Source organism: Rhinolophus hipposideros, assembly GCF_964194185.1.
Source record: "Rhinolophus hipposideros genome assembly, chromosome: 14".
In the NCBI taxonomy this organism is placed as follows: Eukaryota; Metazoa; Chordata; class Mammalia; order Chiroptera; family Rhinolophidae; genus Rhinolophus; species Rhinolophus hipposideros.
The window spans coordinates 25,697,730-25,717,852 of NC_138060.1; the positions used below are offsets into that span (position 1 = coordinate 25,697,730).

Here is a 20,123-nt window from a genome sequence, read left to right on the forward strand (position 1 = left end):
TAAAAGCTCTCCAGGCAGCCAAGATTGGTAACCACCAGTATAGGTTGTAAGCTCCACGAGGGCAGGGATTGTGTCTATTCTTTATTATCACAACATCTGTACTTGATCTCTGAATAAACATCTGTTGAATCAATGGATGGGTTGAAAGAAGGAAGGGAAAATGAATGGATGGATGGATGGATGGATGGATGGATGGATGGATGGATGGATGGATGAATATCAGAATGGAGCTGGCAACCAGACTGATTCACACTCATCTCTGTCCTTGTACATACTTAAACCCCTGTCTAGATGAAAGTCTGGCCCCAGAACCAGCGAGAGGGCTTGACCAGCAGGTGGTGCTCAGGAGCCCCAGGTATGCCGCTTGCGTGGCCACTGCTGTAAGGCACCGGGTCACTTTAGGGAAGGAGACAAAGCCATTAAAGAAACTCCAAATTACCTAGGAGCTCTCTCTTGTAAACATCACATTTGCCTCTCCTTTCTCTTCTGCCAGCTCTTTTATTTACTTTAATATCATACATAATTTTTTCTTTCTCCAGAAGAAAACCGCCTGGATAACTTTGGTCTTTGAAAGTGCCTTCCTCAAGGCTTAATCTCCAGAGATTTGGAACAAAAAGAAAACCTTATTCATCGTGTCCTGAAATGATATGTGTGTGAGCTGGGCCTGGTGTTGTGTTCACTGTGTCCTTGTCTAATGTTAGCACGGATATTCCTATTTCCAATTCCATGAAATCTTTATCTAAAGCGTTCATTGCTTTCCTCTCTTTCTTACCATAGTGAAAAGTAGGGTGAGTGAGGACAGGGGGCAAGGGTCTGAAGCTCCTTCATGTATCTTAGAAGGTGGGTATCCCTTGGGCCTTTAAATGAAACTTGCTCTTCAGTCACTCTTGGATCTTATTGCAGGGCACCAGGGCCTGTAAACTCGTTTCCACGTCTTGAAAATGGGGGCAAAAATGATGGCTTTACTGTGAGGTCACCGGCACTGTGGGAATTAAATGAGTCAATACGGAAAACCTCCCAGCCCAATGCTGGGATATAGAAAGGCTTTACGATGTTACTTTTCTTTTTCTTCATGCTTTTTAAGGACATAGGGTAAGAGTTAACAGCACTGAGCTTTCTGTGCTTCTTTTGTTTGCCATTTAGTGATAATTATCATTCAGCTTCCTTTTCCTGCGCCTAATTTTAAAAATCCCAGCTTGTCACACCAGCGCTAGGAAAGGGAAGAGCAAACAAACAATCAAACAAGTCTAACCTCCCAAACGCTTAAGGCAAATTATAATATGAGAGAAGATCATAGAGGTACAGGAGAGAAAGGTTGACATAGCTATGCCATTTCCATATTTCCACTTCTGATGATGGAACCAGAAGTGACGTGTAACCTCTCACTTGTGCCCCCCTCAAAAGAAACCACGAAATACATATACTGGAAAACTTAGTATCAGCTCAAGGTGTCCTTCTACTAAGCCACTAGTTTGCTTTCATTTAAATGACACTAGAATCTAGTAATGAATCCTTTTTCCCTCTCTGCTGTGCCTTTTGGGAATCTCAGAGTCAAATTTGTAGCCCAACTCTAGTGGTTCTTTAGGACCCATCCTTAATTTCATCCATATTTGCCTAACACTATTTAAAAAACAAAAACAAAAAAGCAACTAGTGCCTAGTAGGCATGTTGGTAAGCAACTGGTATACCTAAATAGATTTTAAAAAAAACAAAAAAACAAAAAACAAAACAGAGATATGGAAATCCCAGCAGCCTCTTTCGTGGGCCACTGAATATTTTTTCAAAGCAACTTTATGAAGGTATAATTTACATACCATGAAATTCACCCATTCTAAGTGAATCATACAATTCAATTATTGTTAGTAAATTTACAGAGCTGTGCAATGATTATCAGCATCCAGTTTTAGAACATTGCCATCACTCCCAGGAATTCCTTTCCCATTCCCACCCCCAATACCAGGCAACCACTAATCTACTTTCTGTCTGTATGGATTTGCCTGTGCCGGACATTTCTTATAAATGGAATCAAACGATGTGCTGCCTTTTGTGTCTGGCTTCTTTCACTTAGCATGATGGTTTTACAGTTCATCCACGTTATAGCATGTATCAGTATTTTGTTCCTTTTTATTGACAAATAATCTTTCATTGCATGGATGTACCATATTTTGATTATCCACTCACCAACTGATGGACATTTGGGTCGTTTCCACTTTTGGGCTGAGTAGTATGAATAATGCTATGAACATTTACACACAAACTTTTAAACCTGTTTTCAGCCCTCTTGGGTATATATGTAGGTACGGAATCTCTGGGTCATATGGCAACTATGTGTAACTGTTTAAGGAAACGCCAGACTTTTCCACGGTGGCTGCACCATTTTACACTCCCACCAGCAGTATATGAAGGCTCTAACTTCTCCAAAGCCTCTTCAACACCTATAGTTTGTCTTTTTAATTATAGCCATCCTAGTGGGTATGAAGTGGTATCTCATTGTGGTTTTGATTTGCATTTCACTGATGAGTAATGATGTTGAGCATCTTTTCATGAGCTTATGAGCCATTCCTGTATCTTCTTTGGTGAAATGTCTATTCAAATCCTTTGTACATTTTTTAATTGGGTTACTTTCTTCTTATTGAATTGGAAGAGTTCTTTATATGCTCTGTATATATCAGATATATGTTAGGTATATGATAAATAAATATTTTCTCCCATTCTATAACTTTTCCCTTTCTTAATGGTGCTTTTTGAAGCACAAAAGTTTTTAATTTTGATAAAGTGAAATTTAGCAATTTTTTTTCTTTATTGATTGTGACTTTGGTGTCATAGCTAAGAAATCTTTGCTAAATTGAAGGATTTCTCCTAAGAGTTTTAAGAGATTTAGCTCTTCCATTTATGACTGTCATCAATTTTGAGTTAATTTTTGTGTATGGGGTGAGGTAAAGGCCTAAATTCATGTTTGTGCACATAGATATCCGTTATTCCATCGTGTGGATGGTTGCCTTTGTCTGCTGCCTTCTTCCAGCTCTCCTCCATTTCAGTATCCCTGGAAATGGGCAATGCCTCCCCTGGGTGGAAGCCGCCACCACCTTCCCATCTCTTCAGTTCATAAGACCAACAGACTGTCTTGACTGCACCACCCCAATTCCAGTTTTCCAGAAAAGAGAATTGGACTGATTGGCCCATTTGGAGTCAGATGACAACCTCTGGTCCAATCACACATGCCCAGGGTCAGGGTTGTATGGTATACCTATGGCTGCCAGAGCGTACCCCTGGGTAGGATGATGGTTCTCAGAGAAGGAACCTTGTTGTTAGCTGAGCAGATACCCCAAAAGGTATATACCCTAAAGTCATTATATCGCATTCAGCATTCTGGATCCCCTATAAACCAGCTTGACATTTCCAGCTCGGGGCTCACAGGTCATGTCCCCAAAATTTGTTCTTTGTTGACCTGTGTTCAAGTGTTTTTGGAAACAAATGAAACAATTGAATAATTGACAACATTTAAAACTAAACGATTTCATGTAAAACTCCAGCTTTTATGCTTCATTTTAAAAATAGGCAGATGTGGGCCTGCAACAGTTGGTGAAATCTGAATGGCAGCTGTGCTCTTCCAACAGAGATTGTACTCTCCAGGTTGCCCCAGTCCCCACCACTCCCTCTTGTTCTACACACAGTCCCCTGGATTAACTTTCCCTCCCTGACACGGTAGACACTTGAATGTGTACCTCCACCCCCTAGAAAGCCCACTGGGGCCACTGCCTGCCCACAAGGTCATATACCTCCATGTCTTACCCAGAGGCTAACTCTTACCCCAGCACTGCCCTAGATTCTAAGTACAGTTCCTGCAGAAATGGGCTCATAATAGGATGTGCCATTTGCAGTCTGCTCTCTGCACCACAGCAGTAACATTAATAAGGCTGGGTGTTTTATGGAAATTATGCTCTGACTGAGAATATGCTCTGACTCACTGAGAATATGCAGTATTTGAGGCACCCTCTCGCATGACGCCTTTTTTTCTCAGAATTAGAGCAAAGAAATTAATGTTCTGACTTACTTGACCAGAATAACCAAACAATGCAAATCTGGCAGCGGGGAGCAGTTTGGAATGGGGATTGGTGGATGAGTTTGGGACGTTTCAAGAAAGGAATTCCAAACTCTCACTTTTTATTAAAGAAAATAAAGGATGTGCTAAGAATGTGGAAGACATTTCTTTTTTACAATATTGTTTTCCAGTGGAATAAATCTATTTTATTTTGATTTTTAAAATGAGTGCAGTTAGTTCTCATTTTCCCTATTATAAAACGAAGACATTGTCATTGTTGAAATCTTGGGAAATACCAAAGATAATAAACATCATCCACTACCCAGGGGAAACCAGTGTTAGCATAACGTATCATAATAGGATTCACCCTTGCTCCAAGCCTGTTAGTTAATAGAGTTGACATCATCCTGTATAAACAATGTCTGTTGTAAATTTAATTTTATCATAAGCGTTTTCCCGTATCATTACTGGTGCTCCATGAATGTGATTATCAATGACTGCATGACATTCTATTCTGTAACTATCCCATAATATGTTTAGTTCCCAAATGTTAGATTATTTCCTATCATATGTACTGTTGCAGTGAGCATTTTTGTGCATAAATTTCTATCCATGTTTTGGATTATCATAAAAGAAATTCCTAATAATAAAGTTTCCAGGAAAAAGTAGGAAACTTAGCTGAAAGGTATCAATATTCATCAATAGGATAAATCTTTTATCAACTTTTTGTTGATTTGAATATCCTTATAAACAATATGCCCATATCGTCTGCACTTAGGTCCTTCTCTCTGTGTCTTCTGCTGCTCTTTATCCGTTTGTGTCTCGGGTCTTCAGAACTCATCCAAGAAACCTCTCTTGAGTATCTATCATGTGCCAGCCTGGTGCCAGCCCAGAAGAATGGCAGTGAGTGACACAGTATCATCCCTGCCACCAAGGAGGGAGTGTCCCCTTGATGGTCATGGGGATCGCACTTCAGAAACAGGAATAGTGGGCACACTCCCTGCCCTAGAGGTGCTCCCTATTGGGTTGGGGGAGAATTAGCTAAAGAAAGAATGATAACATAGGTGATCTAAGGGGGCGTGTTAGGAGTGGGCACACAGAAAGTGGAGGGACTAAGAGCTTCAAGGCGAAAGGGTGAGCAGGCCAGGGAGACAGCACAGGCATTCTTACACCTTGGCCCCAACATGTCTTTCCAGACTCATCAGTCTGCACTCCAGTCACTTACGATTCCCTCCCAGTTCCTCGAACTTAGCTGTGTCCTTTTATTCCTTGTTTGTTTATTCTCTCTTCCTTAAATGCCTCTTCCTTCCTCACAGTGAATGTCTACTCCTCCTTCAAAGCCCAGCTTACTCATCACCCCTTCTCTGACATCCTTCCTGCTGTCCACGCTCTACTTTGGCTGTTCCTCTTCTAACTGCCGCCTGCTTTGATCTTACCTCGGTCATCACTCTTCCCCCAGTTGAAATTTAGAATTTTTAATTTAATTTTTATATTTTGTCTTTCTTCTCATGCTCATTGACCAACTCCTTGAAGTCAGGGGCAGTGTGTCAGTTAGGATTCTGCTTGGCTGCGTGTGATAGAAATTGCTGGCTACCCCAGAAGAGGAGAGCCCTGGCTGATCGGGCAGTTCCATGACCATGAGAGACCTCAACTCTTTTCCAAATTGCAACTTGACATTCCTCATTTTGTGGCTCTTTCTCATGGTCCCAAGATGACTGCTTAAGCTCCATTCATCCTGTCAACGTTCCACCCAGCAGGAAGAATGAGGGGCCAAAGAAAACAACACATCCTCCCTGTAGGGCTGCTTTCAGAAAGTTGCAAACCACATTTTCATTTCCATTTCTTTGGAACCTAGTCACATGGTCATACCCAGCTACAAAGGAGGCTGGGAAATGCGGTCTCTCATCCAGGCAGCCATGTACTCAGCTAAAAGAGAACATTTGGCTCCTCTGTTCCTAAATAGAGGAGAACTGATATTGGAAGAATACTAGTAGTTTCTGCCACAGTGAGAAATGGAGAGGTCAAGGATGATCTTGCTGAGTCAGATGAGCTGGCTGTGGGATCCTCGTGTCCCTCACCGAGAAAGGGGAGAACGCACAACAGCTGTTATTAATTGAGCACTTCCTGTATTTCAGGTACGGTATTATGTGCTTTTACCCATTTTAGAGGTGAGGAAAACTGAGTCTTGGGGAAGTGAAATTCCTTGCCCAGCTAATTAGGGCAGAAAGTGGATTAGAGCAAAGGATTACTGGTTCACAAAGCTCCTGGTTTCTTTACTGCTGCCCTGTTCTACCACCCAAATGAGCTTCAAGCCTTCTGAGGACCAGCACTGCTGAAATGGGAGGGAAAGTAGAGGGGGTGAAGCCTCTGGAAGCATCTCTCCAAACCTTCCAATCCCTCTTGCCTCCCCTTCCTGGCTGTCAGCAGAGATCCCTGCCTATCTGTCTCTTTTATCTAAAACCAATGTCTGCAAGTTTTACTTAGGCAAATAATTACCACTGAGAAAGCAGGAGTATTTTTAATTTGTAATCAGATCCAGGCTACCTCTTCTTGCATACCTCCCATGATGGGGAACTTACTCTCTCTCAAGGCAATTCATTGCACTGATAGCAAACATCTGTTTTTAGAAAGTCCTTCCTTACCTTGAGCTGAAAGCTATATTCTTTGGCAGTTCAGGGTGCATATTCTTCAGGTAGATCAGTGGTCCTCAACTATGGGTCGTTTTGCCCCACAGTGGATATCTGGCAATGTCTAGAGATATTTTTGGTTGTCATGATTGGAAATGGGGGAGAGGTGCTACTGGCATCTAGTGAGCAAAGGTCAGGGATACTGCTGAACATCCAACCAATGCATGCGACAGCCCTTCTCAACAAAGAATCATCCAGCTCAAAATGTGAGTGGAATGAAGGTTGAGATACTCTGAGTTAGAGGTAGGTTTCAAATCTTGGCTTCACCAACTGCTTCCTGGATGTGTGATCTTGAATAAATTGCTTCCCCTCTCTGAGCCTGAGCTGACCATTTCCTCCTCTCCCTTGGGGTTCATCAGAAGACCTCCCCGTGGCTTGTGGTGGGCATTTAATAACCAATATACGAAAAGCACAGAGCTAGGTTCCTTACTGTGAAAGCTACCCAGGATGTGGAAGGAACGCTGACTACCTTTGTTTATCAGCTCGCACATGGCTGACTGGATGTGACTGTAATCACTGCAGTAAAAGTCCCACTGCAGCCTATGGTTTTGGAATGGTGCCATTGCCTTGCTTGTACACAGGAGCCTCGGAGAGAAAAAGGCTGCTGTTTCTGCTTGTCGCCAAGTCGAGGTCACCTGGGGGTTAGCAGAGCTTTACCAACCCACCGTCTCCACTGATCCTCCCAACAGTCCAGGGAGGAAGGTCTTCATATTTTCCCTATGTTATTGGTGAGGAAATTGGAGAACTGACTGTTTACTCAGGCCCACACAGCCCATCAAATGGCACAGCCCAGGTGAGCGGGTGAGAGCTCTCTCCTTCCATTACCTGCTTCTCTAGGAATGCAGTGCTGTAAAAAGCCTACAGGTTTTCGCCTTTCTTCTTGAAATGCCCTGTCCCGAGTGCTTCCTCTAGTTTCCATTCTCTTTCCCCGGAGCACACCGTCTCCCAGCACCATCTCTGTAGGCTTGGCCTTGACCCCAGTGAAATGCACCTCAGAACCTGATGGGGTCAGGACAGCCTGAGAGAGCGTGGCCTCCTGTGTGGCACAAGGTGAAACGAGGATCTGTGTCCCCACGGACCTCCCACACTCTGCCAGAGTGCCAGATGTCCCTTTGGCATTTATAGGGGGAAAACCATTCAGGCATCTGTTTTTCAAACTTCAGATCCCTGGAGAAGGGGAAAGTGCCTTATGTTAGTTAACTCACTGAGTAGGGCCTGTGCAGAGATTGGGTGAGAGGAAGAGACGAAGAATGGCATAACAGACCTGTGACCTGAGCAGCCATACAGGCGCTAAGCTGAAGATCCCCAATCGTGGTTTAATGTTCTGCTATCGACATCTTGAAATTCTCAATAATATTTTAATTTTTCATTTTGCACTGGGCCCCATAAATTATTCAGCCTGTTCTGAGACATGAAGATGCTGATGGGGCCACTCCTGCTGTCCTCTTAGCTGCTGGGTCACATGTGCCCTCAGGTTTTGAACAAATAAGTTTTGAGCTGAGATAATTCAGACCATCCTGCCTCTCACTCAGTTATTCATTCACTTAACAAATATGTATTTATTGATCTTTTGCTTTTATCTTTATGCAAAATAACATGTCCAAACTCTGAAGGAAACATTGTGATAAAGAGTCAAGCTTACGGGGATAGGTGAGAAAGATAAACTTAGGCTATATTAATTTTCTTCAACATTTTATTATGAAAATTATTAATGAAATGGACAAGTTAGAAGCATTATACAGTGAATACCCATATACCCACTGCCCAGGTTATAAATTAACATTTTGCTCTTTTTTTTCTTAACATATATCTGTTCATTTATCCATTCTTCTACCCAGTCATCCATCTGGCTTATTTTCGGATTCATTTCAAAGTAAGTTGCAGACATCAGATTTCACCCCAAACCGAACACTTAATATGTGCCACTAATTTTTAGTTCAGTGATCTCAATTCGATCATAACACCTTTTCTTTTTAATAAAAAAGGAAAAACACATCGATTTTTAAATACAAAAACCAATCCTTTCTGTCAAATATAATTGTGGAATGATAAGTAACATGTGCACAATGGCAAAAAATTACTGAGTTCCCCTCTGTGCGTAACGATCCAAAGAAAAAAATAAGAGAGAAATGGCAGTGTTTGGGGGAACTGCTTCCTACTCCGTTCCAATCAAAACAATAAAAAATAAAATCCCTGGGATGAGACTGCCTCTTTCCTCCTTCCTGAGGTCCCTCTGGACAATTCCAAGGAGTTTGGGCTTGGTCAGGGCTGACGGTGAAGCTGTAAGGTACTGAGTGGGTATCGCATGTAGGCATGGAGAAAGATACAGCTGAGGCTGTAGCATGGGGGTGGTCCTCACAGAGGTGATGACGGCTGGGTGAACGGGTGAGCGGAGAGGTCCTCTGAGAGGAACAGCATAGAGTGACAGGAGCAGAGGGCAAAGCTGGGTCGCAGGAGGAGAAGGTGATGCTGCTTGAGACGTCAGAGGAAGCATACTCAGGGAAGTCGGAGGGTTGTTCTGACTGGTCTTGCAGGCCTGGAAGAGAACACGGAAAAATACCTAAAGTGAGACCTGAAAAAGAGATGCTTTTAGAGGTCACCTACCCCACCTTTCACATTTGACCCATGAGCAAACACGGGCAGAGAGACCACTAGAGCAAAGTCACTGTTACCCAAGTGGTGCTTTCCCAACAAAGTAACTCAACAGGTTCCTTCCACCAGGACCAAATGCCTTGGGGTCTTGATTTTTATGTTTGAAAAAAAATATATATGAATTTGGCTTTAGGAATACTCAGGAAGTTACCTGGCTTTGCCTTCTGCTAAGTTATTGAGAGAGATTTATATTCTCTGTTAGTATTTCTCAGTTTTCTTTGACTCATACCAGTTTTTGATGAATATAAAAATCTAACAACCCCTTCTGGAAATTGTAATACCTGCTTCTACTTCTCACCTCAACTGAGGGGGGGATCATCATTAACAGGGAAGAACCTGTTTTCATTGTAGCCTCACTAGCAAAGAAGGTTTTGTTACATATGACTGCATAGTTTATGGAATGAAAAAAATTTTCAAATGTAGAGGTAAAATAATAAATATGCTTTCTCTAATAACATAACTCACTTGAGAATCATTTGTCTGAGGAGATGGGCTCCATTTACTTCAGGCTTTTTGTACCCTTGTAATCCCTCCCACATCAGTTAGGGGTACTTTTAGCTCCAAGTAAAAACTCCCACAATGTGGCTTAAGCAATTAATATAATTTAATTATTTCCCATAATAACTAGTCTAGAAAAAGAAGATTCCAAGTTCTGTTCAGCAACTCAGTGATGACAGGACTCTGGGTTGGTGTCTCGGTGGTTTTCTTGGCATTTCCCTGATGGCCCTCAAATGACCTCCATACCTCCAGCATCACTTCCTGTTACGGAGAAAGTGGCAAGTGGGAACAACGCTTTTCCTTGTTTTGCTTATTTGTCAGAGAGGAAGCACTTTCCAGAATCCCAGTCTCTGCTGTGAGACTTTCCCATCTACCTCCTTGGCCAGAGTTGTATCTCAGGCCCACTCCTAGACCAGCCATTGGCAAAGAGGAACTAGAGCTCCGTACTAAGCTTAGACCAATCATGACGCAGCTCACCCTCGCGTAACGTGCGACATGGGGCTTGTACACACTTCACCTTGTTTTTGCCCAACTCCCTCACTAAAATGTGAGCTCCTTGAAGGCAGAGATTTTTCTTTTATGCACTGCTATATTTTCAACACCCGGAACCATGCCAGGAATTCAATAAATAGTCATGAAATGAAGGAAGAAAGGAATGACTAAGGAAGCAGGGGATCTAGGCTGTGGCTAACCCTCCGTTAGCCCTTGCCAGCATACAACCCAGTTTGATGAATGCGATGGTACTAAATGACGATTGATCACCAAGACTCTGACTTTAATCCTTGTGTCTTTCCTTCTAGGAAGTGAGCCATAGCTGGAGGCTGCTGTTGAGCCAATGATCCTTCCCAATTTCTCCAATTTCTCAGAAGACAAGATGTGTGAAGGGAACAAGACCACCATGGCCAGCCCCCAACTGATGCCCCTGGTGTTGGTGCTGAGCACCATCTCCTTGGTGACCGTGGGGCTCAACCTGCTGGTCCTGTACGCTGTGCGGAGCGAGCGGAAGCTGCATACTGTGGGGAACCTCTACATCGTCAGCCTCTCGGTGGCAGACCTGATTGTGGGAGCTGTTGTCATGCCCATGAACATCCTCTACCTCCTCATGTCCAGGTGGTCCCTGGGCTGGCCTCTCTGCCTCTTTTGGCTTTCCATGGACTACGTGGCCAGCACAGCATCCATTTTCAGTGTGTTCATCTTATGCATTGATCGCTACCGCTCTGTCCAGCAGCCCCTCAGATACTTGAAGTATCGCACCAAGACCCGAGCGTCAGCCACCATCCTGGGGGCCTGGTTTCTTTCATTCCTGTGGATTATTCCCATTCTGGGCTGGAAGCACTTCATGCCTCGTACCTCAGGGCACCGGGAGGACAAGTGTGAGACAGACTTCTACGATGTCACCTGGTTCAAGATCATGACTGCCATCATCAACTTCTACCTGCCCACCTTGCTCATGCTCTGGTTCTATGCCAAGATCTACAAGGCTGTGCAGCAGCACTGTCAGCACCGGGAGCTCATCAACGGGTCCCTCCCTTCTTTCTCCAGAATTAAGCCGAAGCCAGAGAACCCCAAGGTGGGGGCCAAGAAAACAGGGAAGGGGTCTCCATGGGAGGTTCTCAAAAGGAAGCCGAAAGATGCTGGTGGTGGACCTGTCTTGCAACAACCACCCCAAGACCCAAGGGAGATGAAACCCCCAAGTGTCTGCAACCAAGAGGAGGATGAAGAAGTGGACAAACCCCACTGCGTCCCACTGAACATTGTGCAAACACAGACGGAGGCCGAGGGGAGTGGCAGAGGCTACGTCACCATGGACCAGAGCCAGAGCCAGCTTGAGACCGATGAGCAGGACCTGAACATGCACGGGGCCAGCGAGATGTCCGACGATCAGGTCCTAGGGGATAGCCAGTCCTTCTCCCCGCCAGACTCAGACATCCCCACGGAGCCGGTATCAGGGAAAGGCAAGCCAAGAAGTGGGTCCAGCGCAGGCCTGGATTACATCAAGTTCACTTGGAAGAGGCTCCGCTCACAGTCAAGACAGTATGTGTCTGGGCTGCACATGAACCGAGAACGGAAGGCCGCCAAACAGTTGGGTTTCATCATGGCAGCCTTCATCCTTTGCTGGATTCCGTACTTCATCTTCTTTCTGGTTGTTGCTTTCTGCGAGAGCTGTTGCAACGAACATATGCACATGTTCACCATCTGGCTGGGCTACTTCAACTCCACACTGAACCCCCTCATCTACCCTTTGTGCAATGAGAACTTCAAGAAGACATTCAAGAAAATTCTGCACATTCACTCCTAAGGGAGGCTACCAGGGGGTGCCACAAAGGGACGCTTCGGATGTCACTGAAGGAAATGGAAGGTGAAGGCCAGTGAGTTGCCAGGTACCTGGGCTTTCTGGGTCAGAAGAATAGCCTTAGAGGCTGGGGTCATTTGGAAAGTTCTGAGGCACTGTTGGAAGAACAGCAGATGGTGGTGTCTGCAGAGATTGTACTCTGAGTCAAAAGCAGGCTATTTCCAAGAGAATCGTATCCGGATGAGCGCTCCTGCTCCTCAGAAAATGTGGGAGCCTCAGACTTTCATTGTAATTGGAGCTTCCAGACTGAATTAATGGGCAGTTGAAGGGACACATGGGTAGAGTTCCACTGGAGAGTTAGAACTCGTGAGCCTTCTCTGGAATGGAGCTATATGACTGTGCAGAGATCTGACACATGCAGACAGGTGCCATCTCCTTCCAGAGGTCACTGTGAGAGGCATCACAGCTATTGCTCTGACTGCCACTTCTCAGAACACCTCTCTTCTGAGCCTCTTTTACAGCTCTCTCCAGAACCAATATCTGAACCATCCTGGAAATTCTGCTTTATTATTTCCCACTCACGCATGTCTCGGAGTTGACAGGAAATTATGCAGTTTGCCCACCCATCATTTTTAACCCCAAATTCCCTTTAGCTATTAATAAATGATGAGAAAAGCTGCCCTCCAAAGAAAGAGAAAAGGAATTTTTTTAATGGTTGTACATTACAAAGGAAATGAGGAGAAGAAAGCCATGTTTCTTGAGGGCTGTGCCAGGATTATCTCATCCAATCCCCAGGACACCCCACAAGAGGGGGACGGTGTTACTAGAGAAGCAAATTAGGTGCAGCAAGATGAAATAAGGTGCCTAAGATCACATAGCTATTTATATGAGAGAGCGAGAACGAAAACCCTGTGGGATTCCAGCTCATTTTCTCATTTTCTCTAAAAGGCAAAAATGTGTCCTGTTAAGTTCTCTCTCTCTCTCTCTCTCTCTCTCTCTCTCTCTCTCTCTCTCTCTCTCTCTCTCATTCTCTCTCTCTCTCTCTCTCTCTCTCTCTCTCTCTCTCTCTCTCTCTCTCTCACACACACACACACACACACACAGAATTGCTGAGAGTGGTAGCAATTCTCAAAAGAATATGTTGAGAGGAGGAGCAGCTGACATCGACTATGTCTGCAGCCACAGAAGGTGACACTTTGAAGGGACAGTATGCTATTTATCTGTGAGTTCTGCTGTTTGTCTAAAAGTGGTCATGCTCTTTTACAGTCATACCTCTTAAGTAAAAACTAGCAAAGGCATGGGACCGTACAGTGTTACTTGGTGTTTATGTTGCCATCTGATTGTGATTTGTATTTTAAAACTTGATGCTAAACTGTAATTATGTAGCAGATAGAGTGCCTGTACAAGCTGGTATTTTGTGTCTTGTGTTCTGTTTGCATGACCTGTTAAAATGAGAGATTTTTTCACCTACCTAAAATATGATATTTGAAACTATACTGTTACGAGTTTGATTTATTTAGTTCTCTGTTCTGAGTCTTTTATATTGACATGTACTGTCAAATCTTACAAGACATGATATAGGGTCTCTCTTTGGTTTCTGATCACATTTGTCACTATCTTTAGAAATGGACTTACTTTTTATAACTAACTTCACCCTCACTCTGCTTTGCATCCCCCAAAGCTCTTCTTGCTCAAAACTGTGGGAGCTAAGCAGACTTCTGTCCTGCTTTGAGAAGCTGCAGCTGATCTGTCTGCAGGTCATTTTCCAGAAAGCCTGTGAAAGCTTTGTTCCCTGCAGTCTCTCAGGATCAAGGAACTCCTAAAAAGACTACTCCAACACACAAATGGCTAAGTGCCCATTATTTATGTTGATGAACAATTGAGGCAACTAGCGAAGAAAAGTGGTTATGATCTGTGACTTTGGGTCAAAGAGACCTGGATTTGAGTCGGACAAGAACAAGAAACGATCAGCATAAATTGTCAAAGCATAGAGAACAAAGTCCATGTATTATTGCATTACAGTGTTTACAGTGCTTGCAGCATGTCTGGTACACAGTGGGACTCGGGCATTTTTCAAACATACTGAGCATATACCATGTGCCAGGCTTTGTGCTTTACCGCCACCATCTCATATAACCTTTGCAGCAATCTCATGAGGGAGATTTCTGTGTTTTCACAATTAGGCAAGCTGACGCACAGAAAGGTGAAGGACCAGCTCTAAGATCTGCTTCTGGAATGTACTTCCTTTCCACACTATCAACCTTCTCTTCCGACTCCTGTCTGAATGGCTGCATTAATTTTTGAATTTATGAAAGGCAATGGAATATGGTGCAGAGATAACTCAGCCCCAGTCCATTCAGCAAAGAATCAGTGGCTGATGGCTTGCACAAAATCCAGCTGAAACCAGTCTTTCTGTCCTAAATATTAAAATAAATACCTTTTAGGAGAAGGCCGTCATAGAGACCTTGATTGTAGATAAGAACTTGCAGACTTGGAAGCTCCTTTGGGTTTCTTTTTATGGGCTTAAAGCTGATCAGCTTAAACCCAATTCCTCGAATGACCAATTTGCCACATTTACAAAATGTTGGCTTCTTGTTAACTATTTACAAGGTTTACAACAATGCATATTGCATGAGGCTTTTAAGAACACTTTTCTACAATTGTTGTGAAGTTATAGTAATCGATTCTCATTTTTCTTTATAGTCACATATTGAGGTTCAGTATGCTTTGTCCCCAGCTTGCTGCTACTGCAGGGAGAGACTGAGTTGCAGAGAGGGAAGAAATAAAGGGAAGGAGACTGAAGGTGAGAGAAGGGAAAAATAAGGGGTAAAAATAAGAGGAAACTAGGGGAGGCAGGGAAGACAGAGAGTCGGAGAGAACAGACCAAGGGGAAGAGATGGCGGACACCAAGGGACAGAAGAGGGATAGATGGATGTGCAGAGGGACAGAGATGGGGACAGATTGAGGAGCAGATGGAAGAGATTAAGAGGCAGAGAGATTGTGTAGGGCAAGACAAAGGGAGGAACTGAAGAATGGGAAGGGAGACAGAAAAGGAAAAGTAGAGTGGCATAATAGTAATACACTCAAGAAAAATCTGTATTCAAGAACATATTCTTCATTAATTTATTCATAAGTTAAATTTATTCAAATGAAGAATAAACCATCCTTAGCTTTTGATAAATAGAAAATTATTTCACATACTTCTCTGAAGACAACATGAAAACCAGTCAAGTACTACATCACATGAATCTTTAAAAGCTGGTGAAGCCACTCCATCCAATAGAAATTGCTATAAACCTTAGAAGTCGGTAATGTTCGCAACGTGTTCATTCAGAAAATCCTTGAGTCTACAGATTGTCTGATATATTGGTCATTTGGCTACTTGGTTTGCAGAAAATTGCTGGTCTCTTTGGAAGATGGGGCTTCCAGGAGACAGATTTAATAGCCTCAACACAGGGCAAAAAGATTCTGGAGATCTCCTGGCTGCGATGCGCTCTAAGCGCTGTAAAGAAACAATGCTGTTAAGATCTAACATGCCATCATGTCATCCCACAGTTTCTTGAACTTTCAAAGCCTAGGTTGTATGGCATATGGTTCCCATTGTGGGGAGTATGTGCTCTGCTCAACTGAGCTGCAAGACAAGTGACGGAGATAATAGACCTGAATGACTGTGTCTTGAATAAATGTCATGGTCTTATTGCCCTGCTGTGTCTGAGAACATTCTCTGCCTTTTTATGTCTCCCGGTCCTGCATTGTCCTTGATGTTCCACCCTCTTGTTGCCCCAAACGTCTGTCTCCCCCATCCTGGCCTGCAGGGCACGTCTTCTTCTCTGAGCCTCACCCTAATTCCCTGCTAACAAGGAGGCCACATTTGTAACCTTAGTGACCACCTATTTTGGATGCCCAGACCTCATCTGTCTATTTAACTAAAACTTTTTGAACACTTCTTGGGCTAGTCCTTGAGCCAGGCATTAGGAGACAATGGAGAACAAGGCAGACATGGTCTCGACTCTGTGGAGCTACTTCAGGGTTGCAAGTGGCGGAAACCAGCCACTTGTGAATGGCTCCTGGGGTGTTTTGTTCAATCCAGTAACATTCTGGATGACCCCACCTCTGGAAGGGCTTGAGCCAAGTAAGCCACAGGAACCTCAACAGTCAGAATGTGAGGAAGTTCCCTCTGGGGCCATTGACCTATGTAACTCATTCCCACTCTCTTTGAGCATTGGTTCAAAAGTCCAAAGCTCAGGGTAAAGAATTGTTCCATGTTCACCTCATCTGCTATCAACTCTGAAGGGAGGTGGGAGGGCCAGGTGGCTCATGTGGGACAAAGACGGCCAGAGGACCAGCAGTTCCCAGAGAAGACGGAAATGTTGTGAGCTGGGCAGAAACTCTAAAAGGTGTTAATTACAAGGGTCTTGAAGTCCAGCAGGGGAAACAAGCTTGTAAAGAACTAACTTCAACCTAGCTTCATATACGCTAAGTAAAGTGAAGCCTAGAGATGGCGGGTGTCAGGTATATCTTCACATAGGGGGTGACACCCCCTCCTGTTTTTTAAAAAAAAATCACATTACATTAAATATATATGTTAAAATGCAGCCATTTTAAATGTAGAATTCAATGAGTTTTGACAAATGGGTACATTCATGTCGTCCGCATCTCAATCAAGAGAAACAGAACATTTCTATCACCTCAGAAAGCTCCTCTTGCCTCTCCCTTTCTGCCCCAGACAACCACTGATCTGACTTCTATCACTATAGATTAGGTTTGCTGATTCTAGAACTTTCCATAAGTGGAATCATATAATATGTATATTTTTCCCATCAACATTTTGTCTAAGATTCACCCACATTTCAACTGGATTTTGAAAACGGAGAAAGGGTTAGACAAGCAGAAGAAGTGCAAGAGTATTGCAAATGGAGAGAGAAATAAGCAGAATGTGCTTAAAACCCCAGGATCAGTTTAGTGTGGCCCAAGCATGCAGTCTGGGGGGGCAGTAACAGGGGAGGAGCCTGATATAGTGGAAAGAGTTGACAATGTTGAATTATACTTGAGCCCTGTGCTCCTGAAAAACAGCAATGATGAAGAAATCCATCCCCATCCCAACACACACACTCTTGTGCTTCAGAAACGGTTTTCTGCAAGGAACCATTAATCCTCATATGACTTAGATAAGACTTGTGTGTTTACCCGTGGCAAGGCCAGACACAGCCTTGAATTCCTATTCTTTGCCTTTTGAATGATTAGCTGAACTGCTTGTCTCCACTACTCAAACAAAATGCTGTTTACTAATGACGATTAGCTAAGCTTCTCTCATTCCCCAGGCTCCTTACTTTTGGCCCACACTCAGGCTGAGCCAGCATACATCCCCTCCTGAGAGCCGGCTGGCCTCAGAGTAAAACATTCTTGGATTTACTACTACTTGATCAAACTACCCATTTTTTCCCACTTTCCCACACCTACCGCCTTTTAGCTTTCTTCACTATTCCCTGCGGAAGAAACTTTTTGCCTAAGCCTTGAGACATTTGCAGATTTTTTGGGTCAGAATGGTCTGTTTCCCTATTGCAGTATCCTCCTCCCCGACTGTAAGAGTCTCTCTCCTCTCCTCTCCCCTTATTAAGAATCCTTTCAAATTTAGTGTCTTCTCACTAAGTCAAACAGTCCTGGCCCCAAAGTTCTTTATCCTTCAGCAAGCTCCTTAACTTTTCCTAGCCTCCGTTCTCTCCTATGTAAAATGGGGACAATACAACACCTACTTTGCAGGACCTTTGTGGCAATTAGGGATGTGAAACCCTGGAAACACAGTAGATAATACATAGTTGTTATTATGAGTCTACAGAGCTACCTCAGAGCTATTTTGTGCATGGCCTTCTATGTCAGATGAAGTTTATGCTCACCGTTGTGTCAACCCCTGTCCAATGCTTGGCACGCGCGGTTTGCTCGATACCTAATGGAGATGGATAACTAACCCATTGACAGCGGACGGCTATGAGAACAGTGCCTGGTTTCGAAAGAGCAGGTTGGTCATTGCCGACTTTCATCAACCTTTATCTATTAAAACTCCCATCTGTCTCTCCACACCTGCCTCCCTAATGGTCTCGGGGGTATAGTTGATGCAGCCCCTCTTGGGAAGTGGAAATGATGATAATTCCTGCCATCCTTTGAAATCAAGAGAGAGACTGTGAAGCCCTTTTTTTAAAGCCTGACGGACATGTCCACATTCCCACATCGGATACGGGAGAGTCTCTCTAGACCAGCTGTCACCAGAGGGCTTCGCCTGCCTCCCGATGCCCCGCCTTCCCCGAGACACAAATTCCTCCCACTCCGCCCGGTGCTAGGGGCTCCTTTAGCAGGCCGGCCCGCAGCCCCGTGTGCGCATGCGCGCCCCTCCCCGCCAGCCGGCGGGGGCGGGGCCACGTTGCGTCATCGGGGCGCGCTCGGCGGAGGACGCTGTGGTTGCCGGAAGTTGAGCGGCGGTAAGTGAGCCGCGCTGGTGAGGGAGTCGTGGGGTCCTACCGCTTTGGTTTTGGCGATCAGGCCGGAAGGGGCGAGCTCGGCGCAGAGGGCAAGGGTCACGGAGGGTCTCAGGAGCTGCTCCCCATGGAGGCACTGCCTCTGGCTCGCGTCGTCCTCCACCCGCGCGTCCCCTCGGGCCGGTTCAGCCCGGGGTCTTCGGGCTGGCAGCTCCGTCCGATTTCCGCAGTCAGTGCGTCGGGCCCTCTGGCAGGCGGGGCTCAGGTCTCTGGTGTCGGGGGGCCGGAGACCCGGCCGCGGTGCTCGTCCTGGCTTTGCCGGGATTGGATAGGGGGCCCGGGCACGTCCCTCTTCGCTCCTCGCCGCATCTGTACAATGGGCGTGATCGTAAGGTCGTTTGTGACGCGAGGACGGTCGCTTAGGTCACTTCTCAGGGCGTTTCTGAGCTAAGGGTCCGGACTCCTCGTAGAGTCAGACTTTTCCTTTTTACTGAGTTGAGTTCTATGGGCCCGACACTGACTCGCTACAGGAGAAGCGCGGCCAAAATCCCGCAGTGCGCGTGCGCGCGCGCGCGCCGTCTGGATTGTTAAACCCCGGCGACTGAGATGTTTTTAATCGGCAACTAATTGAAAAACTTTTTTCTTTTTTTTCTTTTTTAACTGTGCAGCTGAAATCAGGCAGATGTGTGGTTGCAAGTCTGGGACCCCGAGGTCTCAGGCTCCCTGTCCCATGGCAGGCTTGGAGTTCTGCTGTGACACTCCCGCCAGCACTTCTGGTTCCTCCTGCTCGGTCGTCCCCTGGCTCCGACTCCCAAAAAGCCGTACGTTGCGCTGAGCGCAGCCCCAGTCGTTTCCGCTCCTTTTCCAGTGCTTCAGGCGCTTGAGCATCTCTCTCCTACTTCATCGCCCACGCATCTTGGAGAGCCGCAAGTTTTGTCCTTCCACTTTCCGCCTGTTCTTCAGACTAAGCACGCTGAATTTATTTCCCCCTTTAGGACACACAACAGTGGGGGATTGTGTGGGCCAGGCATTATGGTGAGCCCGCGCCGGTGATGTCGTGGTAAAACACGACCCAAAAGAACCCTGGTTTCATGGAGCCTGTGTTCTCATCGTGGTGACAGCAGTTGTGTTTGTCAACAATACCACGCTTTCCATGGGTGGTAGGTGTTTCCCATCCTGATAGACGCTACAAAAGAAAGAAACAGGAATGGGATGGGGAGTCACGGGGGGGGGGGGGGGGGGGGGGGGAAGCAGGGGAAGCCCTTTTCAGAGGTAGGTGCTAAGGGGTGACTTCGCTGAGAAGGTGACGTTGTAGCGAACACTTGAAACCTGGTTGAAGAAGCAGCCACCTTTGTGAAGGCTCATCTTGCCTACTTGTTTCTGCATCCCCCCAACTCTGTGCTCGTCTTGTTAAACAGCCACGGGTGGTGTCTCACCTGTAACCCTTTGCTCCTGCTGCCTTGAACATCTCCTCTGCCCCC

At 45.1% G+C, this 20,123-nt stretch overlaps 3 protein-coding genes across 14 annotated transcripts in view; 2 read left to right on the plus strand and 1 right to left on the minus strand.

Annotated features, from left to right (window-relative positions):
* HRH1 (histamine receptor H1) overlaps window positions 1-12,871 on the plus strand; it is an 83,941-nt gene extending 71,070 nt beyond the window's left edge. The window contains exon 2 of the mRNA XM_081072646.1: window positions 10,680-12,871. Coding sequence (XP_080928772.1) covers window positions 10,715-12,178 — 1,464 coding nt within the window. The 5' untranslated portion in view covers window positions 10,680-10,714 and the 3' untranslated portion in view covers window positions 12,179-12,871. The remainder of the gene's footprint in view (window positions 1-10,679) is intronic.
* LOC308507352 (uncharacterized protein) lies at window positions 8,416-19,530 on the minus strand (the record flags this gene model as incomplete). The annotated part of the gene is made up of 3 exons (XM_081072200.1): window positions 8,416-9,265; window positions 18,686-19,060; window positions 19,414-19,530. 3 exons carry the CDS (start codon window positions 19,528-19,530, stop codon window positions 8,885-8,887), a joined length of 873 nt encoding a protein of 290 aa, XP_080928326.1. The 3' UTR covers window positions 8,416-8,884.
* The window catches only part of ATG7 (autophagy related 7), a 220,902-nt gene continuing 219,348 nt past the window's right edge, over window positions 18,570-20,123 (plus strand). For 2 of the 12 annotated variants that reach the window (XM_081072631.1, XM_081072636.1), the window contains exon 1: window positions 18,570-18,645. The gene's annotated coding sequence lies outside the window, so the exon portion shown is untranslated. Of the gene's footprint in view, window positions 18,646-19,310; window positions 19,803-20,123 lie in introns of those variants that run through there. The other 10 variants (XM_081072637.1, XM_081072635.1, XM_081072642.1 and 7 more) reach the window with 8 other exon arrangements.